Below are 17095 nucleotides of genomic sequence, written 5' to 3' on the forward strand. Positions count from 1 at the left end.
AGGGAGCTAGTTGTTAACGTTTGCCAGCACACCACTGATGATGACTCCGTTGAGCTGCGATCAAGCCTGCAGGAGGCAAGCGCACCTGCAGCGGAGGGGGCCTTCCGGGACTGACCGGGCAGGCGCAATGCGTCGGGGAGAAGCGCGGGAGGCCGTGGGTTCCAGGACCGGGGTTCTCAGCGGTTCTGGGCCTGCGCGCTGGGGCCGGGGAACCTTGAGGCACCGCCCCCGCGGGGGAGGCCCAGGCTCGCGGCGCGAGAGGGGCGGCCGCAGACGTTGGCCCCTCCTCCTGCGGTCGGTCCCGGGGTCCTGGTCCCGCCTCTTCCGCTGGACCAGCGCGGACAGACAGACAGTCTGATGTTTACCGGCTTCGCGCCCAGGTACCCGGACCTGTTGGAGCCCTGCTCACAAAGACCACAGGACTCTTCCAGGGGGCTGGTTTGGATCCTCGGGGACTGTTCCTTCTCGTGCTTGCACACCTCCCGGGGTAGCTTAGAGGAGGACCTGTTCCGTGGAAGGCTTGTTGGAGCGTCCGGCACCCTTCCTGGGGTGTAGTTTCGTTGTCCCGAATACCTCCTTTGTTTTGTTAGGTCCGCTGTCACGCACGCAGGCGCAGCCACGCTGAGCGCCCTTGACCGCACAGAATGGGCCGTTTGGGCCTCGCTGTCTTCGCACTGCGGCTAGTTCCTGAGGTGCTTAAGAGCAGCCTAGGGTCTTGTTCTAAAGATTAAACGTCCGTGGAGAGGGACCCGAGAAGGATCCATGGGCATGGTCATAGGCAATTAACACGTGTGCAAATGAGAGTAGAACACTGCGTGAGACTTCAGGAAAAGAAAAATTTGTAAGGAACTCACCTCCTCACGTTCTGACCTTGGCTCAGGATTATGGGGCCAGTAAGATACTATGGCTGATGCAGGCATTTAGCGTCGAGCCCCGCCCGAGGAGTCCTTCAGCAGCATTGGCTCCTCTCTCCAGAAAAGGGGGCGGTGTATAATGGGTACTGCCCACGGAAAATATCTACGGGGCATTAAGATGCTGCTTGAATGCGTCATTAAGATGCTGCTTGAATGCGTCATTAAGATGCTGCTTGAATGCGTAGGGAGTAACCTCATTTAAATTTTCTCGTAAATATTTTCTATTTGTCTTCCCTTTTTTTTCTGTGATAGTGGATAAATGGCAGGGAAAAAGCGAGAAATCCAGTTGCAGGTGAGCATGACATACCAACAGTGTTTACTTGGGGCATTGGTGCTTGAAGACCCCTTGACCGTGGTGTCCTTTTTGCAGGCAGTCGTTAATAGTCAAAGCCTGTGGGATGAGATGTTGCAGAACAAAGGCCTCACAGGTACTGGGGTTCTCCTGGTTGTCCAGCCATTAGGAGTTCGGCCCAGGGCACCTCATGGCCCCCCAGGACGGAGTGCGCCTCCCCACTACCAGTGTAAAAACCTGCTTTGTGCACTGGCCCCAGGGTTGGGATAAGCTGCTATTCTAGATTCTTTGACTCTGTGTGGTTTTTTTCCCCCCCAAAATATTATCATCTTCTAGTGATCGATGTTTATCAAGCCTGGTGTGGACCTTGCAAAGCAATGCAAACTTTATTCAGAAAATTGAAAAATGAGCTGAACGAAGATGAACTTCTGCATTTTGTTGTAGTAAGGATTTCATTTCCATGAAACGGTTATTTTCTTGATCCTTCCAAGTGTTTAAATACTGTCTTTAAGGATTGTCTTAATTTAAACGACCTGCCAACTCTTCAAAAATGGACCATATTCACTTGGCAGTTTTACTATATATTTAGTTCTGCCGGATCTGAAAACCATGATGATTTTTATCCCGTTTCCCGTGGTGTTGAGGTTGTTGGGGTTGAGGTTGTTTACCATGGTTGTGAACATCAGAAAGTGTACATATGGATGTCTGTCTGTTGACCTGTTTCTTTCACCTGACTGGATGTTCAGTGTGTGTCTTTTAGAATCGGGGCTGCAAACGCTGTTTACTGAATAGAATTGGGAAGGTCTCTGGGCACTTAACAACTCAGTTACCAATTTTCCAATGGTAGTGATTTTCCCCACGCTTGTGACTCAGATGTGACAAGGGATTAAAATATGGCTAAATTTATTGGGCTTCATTGCATTGATTATTCAATTTGTCCATATCAAGTTATCACCTGCTTAGAGCTTTGTTGTCTAATACGGTGGCCACCAGACACAAATTGCTTTTGAGCACTTGAAATGTGGCTAGTGTGACCGAGGAACTGAATTTTTAACTTTAATTTAAATTTAAATTAAAAAACTGATAATTCAGAAATGATAAAACTTTTTAAGTTGTTTGGGACAACTTGGGTATGTGCATCGACTTTTTTAGACTACACATTTTATGAAATCAAAGTACAAACCAATGATTTCTGATTCAAATTTAGCCTACAAATTGAGATGTACTCCAAATGTAAAATACACACCAGATTTTGAGGATTTAGTATGAAAAAAGGAAAATGGAATATCTCACTAATAATCTTTTACAGTGATTACATATGAAATGACTATATTTTGGATTAAGTAAAAAATATTTTTATATTACTCTCATCTATTTCTTTTTAGTCTTTAACTGTGGTTACTAGAACCACAGAATTTAAAAATACGTGTGTGGCCCATATTCTCTTTCTGTTGGGCAGAAACAAGTCCAAACCAGCTAGACCTAAGGTGCAGGAGCAGATAACTGATTTCGTATCTTTACTCCTTACACCGAAAATGCGGACTCCCTGATGCAGACAGGAAACCTTAACCCATTGCATGTTCCCATGTGTAGAATCTCTCTGTGACCCTTCCCAACCCAGACCTTGGGATGAGTTTGTTGATTGACCTTAACTTGATTGTCCATCCCCTTCTGCAAGTACATTCTTTATAGAACTTCTTTTTCTTAGTTCAAGGTTACAGTTAAGTAGCCTAAAGCTTAGAAACTCACCTCATTATTTCTTCAAGAGAGTAGGTGGCTATATACAATTGTTAATTTTTTTTAAAGATTTTATTTATTTGTCTGAGAGAGAGAGAGAGAGAGAGGGAGAGAGAGTGCGGCACAAGCAGGAGGAGTGGCAGGCAGGGGGAGCACAGGCTCCCTGTGGAGCAAGGACCGATGTGGGATTTGATCCCAGGACCTTGGGATTATGACCTGAGCTAAAGGCAGACACTTAACCAACTGAGCCACCCAGGCGTCCCTACAATTGTTAAATCTTTTTATCCAGAATTGACTTTGTCTTCTGAAGTTGCAGTTTTTGAAAGGGTGACAATCTGTAACAGCCTGCTTCATTCTGAGCCCCCTGAGTGGATCTGGAATATGATTTGAGACTTGATCCTTGGCAAGGAGGAACAATGGAGTTCAAAGACACAGAATTGGGCCTCATGGGGATTGCCACATACCATAGACACTGGGTTGATACAGAAGTTAAAAGACAGTATCAGAAGCTCTAACAAGTGGATCATGGAGAATTGAGAGTTGGGAAATTCTTTTGAGTCCTGGCAGTTGGCATTAGGGAAGTTTGTCTGGAAGTGGTAGGAGTGCAAGTTCATGGGCTAGGAATCATGGGAAAACTCCAGTGTCTAAAAGGGAATTGAGGTCAGTGGGGGGAGACCAACAACAAGACAGGCCCCCTGCACACCTGTCAGGCTACCTGGAAAGGAACTTGGGCATAGGAAGGCAAGGCAAAAAGTCCTTATACACTGAGAAGGTGTAGGTCGGATGCTGTGTTCCCAGGTGCTTTAGAGGCATTGAATCCCTCTTTGTTTGTAGGGTAATACCGGCGGGCCGGGCACTGCTGTGGAGGTGAAGGGGTGGGTGTAGAAGGAGAATTGGACCACATGGGGTGTCGGGCACCCTGTTCAGCTGCATGAGGATATAGGTCTTAACGGTGCTTCCTCCCAACCCAGTGACTTCTGACTGTCCTCCCAGAAGTACCCCAGCCAGAGAAAATCCCTTAGTCGACTCCACAAGGAATCTATTCTATTACTATAGCCATCCCACTGGAAAATGCTAGTAAGTTCTTATGGCCCCATGACTAAAGCAGAAGGAGGGTGACATGCAAAGGGGATTATGAAACATCATAGATCTGATCACAAAAAGTGAGATGGGGGCACCCTGCCTGGGTGGCTCAGTTAAGTGTCCAATTCTTGATTTCAGCTGAGGTCATGATCTCCGGGTCTTGAGTTCAAGCCCCGTGTTGGGCTCCGTGCTCGGTGTGGAGCCTACTTAAGGAAAAAAAAGGAAGTGAGATAGGCCCTTATGGTGGTGATACGATACTGACAGGGACAATGGAGTCCCGGAGGGAAGGGCAGTAAAGTTCCATGTGGAGTGGGAGAGGATTTGCAGCAGCAGGGAGCAAGACAATTCTTGGAGGGACACTTGACCTGGGTTGGAAAAGGAAGGGCAAGAGCAGGTAAGGAGGGAGGAAAGTGTGGGTGTTGTATAGCAAACCGGAAGTAGGTAAGCTTAGCTGCAGGTTGGGTATCACAAAGTAAACAGTGAGAAGTAAGCTTGAGGCCAAATGCTGCCTGGCCTGAATTGCCAATGTATGCAATTCGATCCTTAGAACAACTATAACATACTCAGAAAATCCTGTAGTAAGCATAAAAATTTTGTGTGATCTACATTCTTTCAACATAGTGTATGTGGTGACTTGGATATAGTTTCCTCTATTATATGAAATACTTATATTTTTTTCAGGCAGAAGCTGACAACATTGTGACTTTGCAGCCATTTAGAGATAAATGCGAACCTGTTTTTCTCTTTAGTGTTGTAAGTATAATATTTATCATCTCAGATATATTATCAGATTCTAATTTACAGTTAAATAGCAAGTAGCATTGTAAAATTACCATGGAACTATTTTCTGATTGTAGTAATCATAGATTTCTTTTGCCTTATCTTTGCTTGTCTGTTAACAGATTTTATAATTTTTGACGTCTAGGAGTATGGAATGGGTTGAGGAGGTCAGACCACCATGTAGTGAGTTGATCAAAAAGAAAAATAAGGTGGTATTTACCTTTCCTAAGGAAATAATCAGAGATTTGTATGACAAATTATTATTTACGGGAGTGAAGAATTGGAAATGTCTTCGACACCCAGGAGCGGAGAATTGGTTCTAAGTATTCATGTATACTAATACAAGGACATATCTGATCGCTACTTTGCAATATATGTTGCTCCTATCTCCGCACGTACAAGTGTGTAGAAAGAAGACAGGAAGGGCATTCACCAGATTGTCAGTAGCAGCTTTCTGTGAATGGGGGAAGCATGCAGTGGTTAAGTTTTTTTTCTTGATACTTTTTTATATTTTCCAAATATTCTGTGACGAGTATACAACTTTAATAATCAGGAAGATGTAATAAGTGCTATTTTCCAGAAGGGGAGTGTTGACAGTTCAAAGGTGTGTGACACACAGTGTGGCTGCTACGGAGCTGGAGAATTGGGTGTAGTAAGGAAAGGCTTCCTAGAGAGGGCTTGGACTCTTTCTTTCCTATTGGATGCTGGGATTATTATTATTATTTTGTATTAGAAATCATGATTTTATTTTATTTTATTTTATTTTTTATTTTTTTATTTTTTTTATTAATAATGATTTTTTATTATATTATGTTAGTCACCATACAGTACATCCCCGGTTTCCGATGTAAGGCTCGATGATTCATTAGTTGCGTATAACACCCAGTGCACCATGCAATACGTGCCCTCCTTACTACCCATCACCAGCCTATCCCATTCCCCCACCCCCCTCCCCTCTGAAGCCCTCAGTTTGTTTCTCAGAGTCCATAGTCTCTCATGTAGAAATCATGATTTTAAAAACACTTCTTGGATAGAACTTTCTGCTTCTATGAAATAATGCTTTTGCAACAATTTCAAGGAATTGGATAACTGGGTTCATTGAATTTTAAGAATTGCGTTGCAGAGCTTGCTCTAAGTTGGACATGTAGGATTTGGTGATTTAGGTGAGGGGTCAGCCAGCTCTTTCGGGAGAGGGCCAGATTGTATTTTCAGCTTTGCCAAAATATAGTCTCTGTGCTGGGTCGGTGTTTGCTGACCCTTGACCTAGACATAGTTTAGGGGACCAGAGTGAGTAACACCTGAAAAAAGGCTTGGTGGGTTAATCTTAAGAACAGCGAGAAGACTGGTAGCAGTAGCAGTTAGGAGCTTGGGATGGAGGAAGAGAGACTGGGCAGGGGGACCATCACATAGAGTCTGGAGCTCTGGGACCACCTTCACCCTGCCAGGTTGGTCAGCTCTGATCAGGAGACCATACCCACCCTCCTTAACTGGATCGTCCAGTCCACGTTGTCTTATCTGCAGTCAATGCCTAGAATATAAATCTACTCTTCCTCCCTGCCCTGCATAGTTCATCCATCTCATGCCTAGAATAGTCTTTCTGACCAGTTCTCCCAATTCTCTACCATCTTGCAAACCCTTTCACTGTGTCACATCTGGAATTGAGATGAGCAATTGGCACACTTTCTAAGATCTTTCCTCATGGCTCTTAGCCTTTATGCCATTTCCTTGACTTTCCTTAAGTCTGCCTCCTTACTTAGAACATACTTCTTTGCAGCCCAGAGTGGTGACTATTTTCTCAGATTATATGTCTTGAGGCCAGGAGTAGAACCGATATGCCCTTTACTTCTTCTTACTTCAGTAACTTTCTTTTCCTTGCTAATTAGAGGTCTTTTCCCTGCTAACTTAGCGATTTGGCTAAACCTCCTTCTCTCCCCCACCTCACCCCTGGCATTTACTGGTCTTCAAATCAGTCCTGTTGATGACTGAAGACTTCAAAACCCCTGTCCTGCCCCCCCCGCCCCCCCCGGGGACTGTAGTGCCCACACTGGCAACCCACTCACATCTGGGCCTCTCAATGCCTGACCTTTACTGCCAATGAACTTTTCTCCAGTGCACCTCAACCAGTTGCTCGCGCAGTCATGCCTCAGACTTTGCTCCACATCCACAGTCGTTCATCTAAGAATCTCAGTCTGTGCCCACAAAGCCACCGCCAAGCCATGCTTGTTTATACAGCTGTTCCCATGGTGGCTCTTTGTAGCGCTTAGCACACTTAGCTGACAACAAATTCATTCCAGCAAGTTTCAGCAAGAAGGGCTTTTTCCAAGGGACATTAGAAAGTCCCCGGAATTGTTGGAAGGTTCCTTTTAGTGGGAAATGGTAACTAGAGTGTCAGTATTTATTTAAACCTCTCTCAACTGGATCCTTCTCACTGATCTTTGAAGATGATTGACTGTTCCCGATTAAAAAATAATACTCTTATTTGATGCCATGCCTCTCTCCAACTACCACCCGTCTCTCTCCTTTATCTCACAGCTAAATTTCTCAGGAGAGTTTGCATATTTATTTTTACTCCTTTTTTTTTTCACATCCCATTAATGCCTCAACCCATTCATCTGCCTTCTGAGTATTCAAGCAAATTTGCTTTTGCTAGTGTACCCAGTTACCAGCCCGTTGTTAAATATAGGGCCACTTTTAGGCCCACCATGCTGCACTTCTCAAGTGTACTGAATGTGGTGGCCATGCCCTCCTTTTTGGAATATTGGCTTCGTTTGGCTTTGTTGCTTTGTTTCCTTTTGTCTACCTAGATGTTATTCCCCTCCACCTCCTTTTCAGGTTTACCTTTCTTTATTCAGCCATTCAATATTGATCTTATCATGTTATATGCCCTCTGTAGAAAATTTCGTCCACACACAGTTTCAGTTGTCACCACCTATATGTCAAGAACTCAAGTTTATGTCCTCGGCTAATTCCTATACTTGTGATTTTGGTGAGGGGTCAGCCAGCTCTTTCGGGAAAGGGCCAGATAGTATTTTCAGCTTTGCCAAAATACAGTCTTGAGCTCCAGACTTGTGTATCCAGCTGGTGCTTTGACATCCCCTCTATGTTGTCTGAAGGGCCTCTCACAAGGGACTGGTCCAATACCAGACCCCTCCTCCCTCTGGGAAGTGTGGTCTCCTAAGTGTCACCTCATTGGGTGATTAACATCTTAATTTATCCAGTGTTTTCACAGAAACAGAAAACTCAACTTAGTGACATCTTTGTATATCACACCCAATCCATTCCAGACCTTGGACCCGTCAATTTCACCACCCAGGTCTTTCTCACACTCATCTGTGTCTTTCCATGCTTTCCTTCTCCATCACCGGTACCACAGACTGAGCACCCATCTCCCTCACCAGCATCACTAGAATAGCCCCTAATTTATATACAGTCATCTTCTGCTCCCTTCTAACTCTTTCTGAACATGGTAAGTGAAGTGATCTTTACAAATAACAGTTCAAATTGTGGTCAGTGCCTTTGTTTAAACATGTCTAGGGCTTCCCACTGCACTTAGGTGAAAGGCCGTGTCGTTCCATGACCCACAAGGCTCCACATGGTCTGGCTCCCACTCGCTGTTAGGTTTCCTCCCATACCAGGCATCCCCTTACTTTCTCCGCTGGTCTTCTCATTTACCCTATTCCCTCTGGCCTCAGGACCGTTGCATCTCTATTCCTTTTGCCTGGAATACTCTTTCTTCTCCATTTTGCCTCATTATCTCTTACCCCTCCTACATATCGTAACCCAAGAATCCCTTCCTGATATTGGTAAGCAGCTTTGCCTATCTCCTTGACCAGGACAGATTCGTGTAGATGCTCCCAGTGCTTTGTACTTGGTGGTACTTGTCATGGTTGTTATATTATATATGTTCGTGGGGTTTTCTCCTTTTTTGTAATTTAATTAGGCCACCTACCAGGACTGCTGTTCTGTACCATCGTGCCTGGAACTGTGCCAGAAAACAGGTTTTTTGGTAAATATATGTTGAAAGATAGACAAAAGGGGGCACAGTGTCAAAAATAATCAGGGAAGATAATGGTGGGAGGTCTGTACAGAACCATCGAACGTAATACAGGGTTGCCTTGCCTTTGGTTATAGGAGGACAGACATTGTGGAGGTAGAATTCAAAGAGCTGGGTTTTTCAAATCAAGACATACTTTCCCATCACTAATACTTTATTTTAAAATGACTAATTACAATAGCTAAAAAGGATTGGTGGGGGTGTGAGGACGAGTAGGGTGACTTCGTCAAGTTGCATTCTGGACTTATCCTGAAAGTGAAAGTTTCCTTCATGCTTTCTTTTTCTGTATAGAATGGCAAAATTATTGCACAGATCAATGGTGCAAATGCACCACTTGTTAATCAAAAAATTATTAATTTGGTCAATGAAGAGAGGAAAATTGCCGCGGGTGAAATGGTTCGCCCTCAGGTAACACTTTACTGACTATTTTGTTCTTAAAAAAATGTATTACATCTTTTTTGTTGTTTTCTTAAGGAATTTTCCCAAGTTTTGTAACCATCTGGGTGTCTAAATGGTACAGACTTTCTGGGAGGTATTTTGGCAATATGAATCAAAGGCCTTAAAAAACACATGTATCCTTTGAGTGAGCAATTGCACTCTTATAATTTTCCCTACAAAGATAATATGACAAATATAGAAAAGAGCATTTATAGCAGAGTTGTCTGTTATTAAAAGTTTGGAATCAATATAAATGTCGAGCCACCCCGGGCGGGGGGCGCCTGGGTGGCTCGGTCGGTTAAGCGTCTGCCTTCGGCTCATGATCCCGGGGTCCTGGGATGAAGCCCCACATCGGGCTCCCTGCTCAGGGGGCCCTTGCTTCTCCCTCTCCTTTTGCCCCTCCCCCTGCTCCTGTGCTCTCTCATTCTCTTGCTCTCTCTCAAAAAAAAATCAATAAAATCTTTAAATATTGAGCAATGCTGAATAGGTTCCATAAAATGTCTGTAATTTTTGTCATAAATTATGCAAATCCATACAGTGGAATATTATTTAGTGTGTTCTGGGGCCTTGTACTTACTGATATGGAAAGAGGACCAAGATAGATTGACCAATGAAAACAAGACCGCACTTTGGTAGGATACTTAGAATAAGATCCTGCATGTGAAGTGTATCTTCTATGTAATGAAAGTTAAACTATTTAAATATTAAGAAATAAACTACAAAGCATGTGGAGGTATGAACATAATAGTATAAGAAAGGAAGCCACAGAGGAGAGTGATCAGAAATACAGTCAGATAAGGAAGAGCTGCCGGTGTTATGGAAATGAACGCGTACGAGCTCGCACACACAACACGTCCGCACGTGCCAAACCAACCACAGGAGCAAAAAGAGAGAGTATGAATTTAAAAACTGGAAAGGAGAGATGAGGCAAGAAATACTGAAAAATAATGAGAAAGTACAGGTTCAAGCTTGTATTAAGCATTTGCTATAAAAAATATCAGTTTAAATCAAAGGATGAAAGATTTGATAAACAGCCTTAGGAATATTGGGTTAACTATTTGCATAAGAAATTTATATCATTTTCTCGGGGCGCCTGGGTGGCACAGCGGTTAAGTGTCTGCCTTCGGCTCAGGGCGTGATCCCGGCGTGATGGAATCGAGCCCCACATCAGGCTCCTCTGCTACGAGCCTGCTTCTTCCTCTCCCACTCCCCCTGCTTGTGTTCCCTCTCTCGCTGGCTGTCTCTATCTCTGTCGAATAAATAAATAAAATCTTAAAAAAAAAAAAAAAAGAAAAGAAATTTATATCATTTTCTCATATCATATGCATAAATTTCAGGTGAATTAAAGAGCCGAATACGAAGAAACAAAGCATAAGAGTATTAGAAGAAAATACTGGTGAACATTTGTATTGTCATCGGTTGAGGGAAGGCATTATAAACATAACATAAAACAGATATCAAAAAAGGAAAAATTGATAGATTGGATTACTTAAAACCTTGAAGTGCTCCCTAAAATGTAAAAGAAAAACAGCAAACTGGGAAAAATTCCTATACTCTATATGCCAGCGTGCTAATATCCATAGTCTGCACAGAGTACTTTTTGAGTGTTAAGAAAAAAATGAACATTTTGATGGAAGATTGACAAATGACAAATGTGGGGAATTTACATTTATAATAGTGATTTTTCTTGTCCAAGGACATTTTTCTTTACTTTTCAGGTTTTCTTGATTATCAGGGAATCTTCCCCCTTCCCTTTTCTCTGTCTCTGTCTCCTCTCACTGCCGCCCCCCCAACCCCGTCCCCACTTGTTTGTGAAAATTGTAATAACCAGGAATTATTGAGGAGCTGCTGTTTGCTAAGATTTTCAAACAGATCTCCTCATTTAATTTGGACAGAAATCTTTTTCCTTCCTAGTTTTTTTGAGATGTAACTGTTCTGTTGAGATGTAACTGACAAATAACATTATATTAATTGAAAGTATATAACATAATTGCTTGATATCTGTACATATTGTGAAATGATCCCCAAGTTTGACATCTGTCACCTTCCAAAGCTAACAATTTTTTTTGTTGTGATGAGGACTTTCAAGATCTGCTCTCTTAGCAACTTGCAAGTATACCGTACGGTATTACTATGTGTCGTCACCATGCCGTATGTGATACCCTCAGAACTTATTTATCTTGTAACTGGAAGTTTGTACCTTTGGGCACCTTCACCCAGTTCCCCCATTTCCCATCTTCTACCTCTGATAACTACCATTCTGTTCTCTGTGTTTATGAGTTGAGTTTTTTGAGATTACACACATAAGTGAGATGGTGTAGTATTTGTTTTTCTCTGTCAGACTGATTTCGTTTAGTATAGTGCCCTCAGGGTCCATCTATGTTGTCACAAATAGTAGGTTTTCCTTCTTTTTTATGTATGAATCATATTGCGTTGCATAAATATACCACATTGCCTTTATCCATTCATCCGTTGATGGACATTTAGTTTGTCTGCATGTCTTGGCTATTGTGACTAATGCTACAGGGAACGTGGGTATGCACATAACTTTTGTTTTTCTTTTTCTTTTTCTCTTTCTTTCTTTCTTTTTTTTTTTTTTTTTGAGACAGGGGAGGGGCAGAGGGAGAGAGAGAATCCCAAGCAGTCCCCACGCTCAGCGGCGTGGAGCCCAATGCAGGGCTCTATCCCATGACCCCAAGATCATGACATGAGCTGAAATCAAGAGCAGGTTGCCCAACTGACTGAGCCACCCAGGCACCCTCACTCTTAACTTTCTGAGATAGTGATTTCATAGTTGGTCACAGTAGTCTCTTAATGTCCTTTATATTCGTGTGATATCTGTTGTAATGTTTCCTCTTGCATTTCTGATTTTATTTATTTGAGTCCTGTGTCTTTTTTTTCTTCACCTGTCTAGCTAAATGTTTGTCGTTTTATTTTTTTCGAAAAACCAGCTTTCAGTTTCATTAATTTTTCTATTGTCCGTGTAGTATCTATTTTATTTATTTCTCCTCTGAGCTCTGTGATTACCTTCATATACTAATTTTGACTCCATTAGTTCTCTTCTTCCAGATTCTTAAAGTGAAAAGTTAGGTCGTATATTTGAGATCTTTTTAGGCTTTTTCTTAATGTAGGCATTTATCCTTATACACTTCCCTCTTAGAACTCTTGTTGCAGTTTGTAAGTTTTGGTATGTAGTATTTCCATTTTCATTTGTCTCAGGTATTTTTAAATTTCTCTTTTGATTTCTTCTTTGACCCATTGGTTGTTCAGTAGCCTGTTTAATATTCACAGATTTGTGAATTTTCCAGTTTTCTTCTTGCAGTTGATTTCTAGTTTCATACTACTGTGGTGGAAAAAGATGCTTATGGCCTAACATATGATCTATCCTGGAGAATGTTCCGTATGCCCCTGAGGAGAATGTGTGTTCTGCTGCTTTTGGATGGAATGTTTTGTAAATGTTAAATCCACCTGGTCTAACATACAGTTTAAGTCCAGTGTTTTCTCATTGATTTTCTGTATGGATGGTTTGTCCAAACATAGCTGGTTGCACTGAACGCAAGAATACCTGCCCTGCCGGCCGCCATAGTCAGGCTGTAAGGGATGTGTCCTTTGGGAGCAGCCACAAAAGCTGGGGTGGGGTGCCAGACGTGCGCTCAGGCCATCTTCACGTGGACATCGGCCACCTGGAGCAGGGCAGAGGGAAAGTGCAAAGATGGCGCCTGTCATCCTGCTTGGTCTCCGGAGAGGACTGCAGTCAGCCCCTAGATCTGTGTTAATTTAGGAGCTTGCCTCAGGCTACAGCTTTTAAGAGTTTCAAATAGGCTTCTTTCAGAGAAAAACTGGGCAGGTCCCTGAGCTGCCTGTGCACCGAGCCCTGATCGAATAGCCACACACCCCGTCCTTACCAACCTGCTCAGAACTGTTTTACTCTAAGCTCTTGGGACTCACGGACGCAAGCCCCAGCTGGCTTTCAGAGCTAGGGACTTGGGGGACCTATCCCTCAAATGGAAGTCTTAAAATTTGGCACATTATATAGTGAGTCTAAACCCTTCAGTCCTCAGGGAGATGCTGGTTATTCCCTCCCAATTGTGTGTCACTGTGGTGAGGCTGAAGTTTATGGTTAAGTTGTGTCTGAAACTCTCCTACTCTCCTGCCCATTTCAATATGGATTTTTTTCTCATCTGCCTAACGTGTAGGAGTTGCTCAGCCCTTCTCTGGATTTCTTTCAGAGGATATTTTTTTTGTACAGAGCTGTAGATTTGGTGTGTTTATGGGAGGAAGTTACATTCAGTCTTTTATGTTGCCATCTTGAATGGGAATCTCAAGAAATTTTAGGAGATAGTTACAAATGGTAAGACAGGGCTTTAAAAACATTAAGTCATTCCCCCAAAACCAGATAGCTAGTAGGTGGTGAAACCAGGATTTGATGTCAGGCAGAATGACTCCTAAACATATACTCTGAATTGCTGTATTCTGTGCACCTTTCTCTGTGTGTGCTCTGTTCTGTGGTCATGTCCTTGTTGTTCTGATTGTTCTTACAGAATGATACCCTGTTTTAATTAATAACAGCGTGAATATAAGAAATGTATTAATATGTTTATTTTATATTATTCCATTTTGTTGAATGCTTCTGTTATTTCGCTTTCTTATCTAATTGCCTCATCTAGCACAGCCCTGTCTGATGGTAAAAAAATACGAGTTGTGTTGTGAGTCACATACATAATTTAAAATATTCTACTAGTCACATTAAAAACAACAAAGAAGATAAAAGTAGAATTATTATTTTTTTCTTTTCAAATTTTTATTTAAATTCTAGTTAGTTAACATATAGTATAATAATGGTTTCAGGTGTAGAATTCAGTGATTTCATCACTTAACATACAACACATAGTGCTCATCACAACAAGTGCCCTCCTTAATGCCCATCCCCCATCTAGCCCATCCCCCACCCAGCTCCCTCCATCAACCCTCCGTTTGTTCTCTATAATTAAGAGTCTCATGGCTTGTTTCCCTCTCTCTCTCCTTTTTTTAGAAAAAAAGTGAAATTAAAAATTTTTAATCCTAAAAATTAAAAAATTAAATTATATTGAGTACATTTAAATATGTACTCAATATAAAAAATAAGATATTCTGCAGTCATTTTTTCATACTAAGTCTTCAGAATGTGCCGTGGAGCTGTCACTTATGGCACATCTTAATTTGGACTAACTTCATTTTCAAATGCTGAAATAGCCTTCTGTGCTTAGTGGCTGCTCTGTTGGCCAGCACACGTCCAGCAAATATAAAGTCAGATCAATTTGAAGTTATAGCCGGCATAATTATTTTAGTCCCGATTATAATAAGAATGAGAGCTTCCAGTATGGTCATTTCCATACATTTTGGGGTCTTTATTTCATCAATACTCTGAAATTATGCATTCTTGTGCCAAAAAAATGTATATATGTAAATATATAAACCTTTCAGATAGTTAAAACAGAATCATAGAAGCACTTTAAGGGCTTCTGAAGAAATTAAGGAACCCCCATCCCTATCCTTCCTAGTGTTTTACTTTATAGTAGAAAATTAGTTATTGTTTTGAGGAAGATAGTTTTTTATAAGTTAAGGAGGTATTTTTCTGTTTCTAGTTTACAAAGGGTAATGGTCAGGATTGGATCTTGAAACTCATCAAATGCCCTTTTGATCTTTTTTTTTTTTTTTTTAAAGATTTTATTTATTTATTTGACAGAGAGAGAGACAGCCAGCGAGAGAGGGAACACAAGCAGGGGGAGTGGGAGAGGAAGAAGCAGGCTTCCAGTGGAGGAGCCTGATGTGGGGCTCGATCCCAGAACGTTGGGATCATGCCCTGAGCTGAAGGCAGACTCTTAAGGACTGAGCCAGCCAGGCACCCCGCCCTTTTGATCTTTAACATGATAATTATATATATGTTGGTTTCTTTCTATTTATTTATTTATTTATTTATTTATTCATTAGAGAGAGAGAGAGAGCAAGCAGGGGAGGGGCAAAGGAGAGGGACAGAGAATCTCAAGCAGGCTCCCCACTGAGCATGGAGCCCAGTGCAGGGCTCGATCCCACGACACTGAGATCTTGACCTGAACCAAAACCAAGAGTTGGACGCTCAACCAACTGAGCCAACTACGCGCCCCTAATTTATTGCTTTCTTATTAATCTCTGCTTCTTTCTTATTTTATTCCTTGTGCTCTTCTTAAGTTTTAAGGTTTTTGGTTTTTAACCATTTTCCATATGTATTATTTCTGATAGTCTTACCACCCCAATCATTTTAAACATTTTTTTTTTTATTTCAGTGGAAAGATGGGGAAAAGTAGTGTTAGATAAATGTTGGCAGTTTCCACTTCACCCTCTATCCCTTGGATTATAAATATTTATTAGAAACAAAATTTCTAAAAACTCTTTTCCTATCATGTTAAAATATAACTTTTATTTGCATTTCTCTTCCACAGTATCATGAAATTGTGTTTGTAGACCCAGATGCGGATGATGGTGGGGAAGCACCCAGTGAGAGCGTCGGTAGGTAAATTTCCTTCAGAGTCATGGCAAGGGATTTGTGTTCATGAATGTTAAGTAGAGCAGTAGTTGCAGGAGCAGACAGGCTGCTGGTGACCTCAATGTTATTGATAAGGGACTGGTAGGATAATACTAGACTCAGTTATTAACAAGGAAACTTTTTTGCTCCGCTTGCCTTCCCTTTGGTCTCTGTGCCTGCAGCCTTCAGAGGTTACCCAGGACCAGGGGTTCCTGTCCCCTGTGACTAACTGGACAGCAGCCTCCTCTTATTTCATCCTTCATCATCTTCCAAAACCTTGTGAAAATAATTTCTCCCTCAATGACCCACCTGCCCGTTTACTTTACAGTTAACAATTTCCCTCCTGGATTGTCTGTGTAGGGGTGTGCGTTGCGCGTTCATACTTTGGAGGGCGCAGAAACAGCGTGCTCAGCGAGCTGTCGTGCACTAAAAGCTCATCATAAGAATGTGTAGATAAATGTAGATAAATCTCTAGGTGGTGAAGTCTATCAATCTGTTGTGTTTGCTTGCACTGAAACTCTACTCATTAGCGATACTAGCTGGATGGATCATGGGTGTGATTTTATTTTTTATTTATTTATTTATTTTTTAAAATTTATTTATTCGACAGAGATAGAGACAGCCAGCGAGAGAGGGAACACAAGCAGGGGGAGTGGGAGAGGAAGAAGCAGGCTCATAGCGGAGGAGCCTGATGTGGGGCTCGATCCCATAACGCCGGGATCACGCCCTGAGCCGAAGGCAGACGCTTAATCGCTGTGCCACCCAGGCGCCCCATGGGTGTGATTTTAACGAATGTGAGTTATATTAAAATAACTAGTGCCCACCTAACTTTTTTTCTTTTTTTTTGCCTGTGGACCACCAAGTTTTGTGACTCTTTCTCCCGCATGCAAATGTAGGAACTGCACTTAGATTCTGAGGAGAAAACTCTTCGGTAGTTGGAATGCCGTAATAACAACAAAGCTGTCGATGGACAAAAACTCACTGAACATTAATAATTTACATTTCTAATTGCCAGATCCTTCATTATCTAGATTTTGAGCCGAGAAAATGAAGTTCCCCTATTTTTTCCCCCTAGATCAACTCTACATTATTGCTATTATCAAACCCGATGCTGTGATTAGCAGAAAATCTCAAGAGATTAGACAAAATGTAAGTGATATTTCCCCACAATAAATTAATGGCAACATAACAACCTCTTAACTGTCAATTTGGAGACAAGCTTATCATTTAGAGTGAAGTGGAACATAACGAATTTC

The 17095-nt window shown here is 42.0% G+C and overlaps 1 protein-coding gene across 1 annotated transcript in view; it reads left to right on the top strand.

Moving 5' to 3' along the window:
* NME8 (NME/NM23 family member 8) overlaps window positions 1–17095 on the top strand; it is a 57443-nt gene continuing 40348 nt past the window's right edge. The window contains exons 1-8 of the mRNA XM_087861197.1: window positions 1–380; window positions 1167–1206; window positions 1285–1342; window positions 1543–1649; window positions 4708–4779; window positions 9152–9268; window positions 15757–15823; window positions 16915–16988. Coding sequence (XP_087717323.1) covers window positions 1174–1206; window positions 1285–1342; window positions 1543–1649; window positions 4708–4779; window positions 9152–9268; window positions 15757–15823; window positions 16915–16988 — 528 coding nt within the window. The 5' untranslated portion in view covers window positions 1–380; window positions 1167–1173. The remainder of the gene's footprint in view (window positions 381–1166; window positions 1207–1284; window positions 1343–1542; window positions 1650–4707; window positions 4780–9151; window positions 9269–15756; window positions 15824–16914; window positions 16989–17095) is intronic.

The sequence above is a fragment of the Ursus americanus genome, chromosome 3 (assembly GCF_024610735.1).
Source record: "Ursus americanus isolate L20-20 chromosome 3, mUrsAme1.1.p, whole genome shotgun sequence".
Classification (NCBI taxonomy): Eukaryota; Metazoa; Chordata; class Mammalia; order Carnivora; family Ursidae; genus Ursus; species Ursus americanus.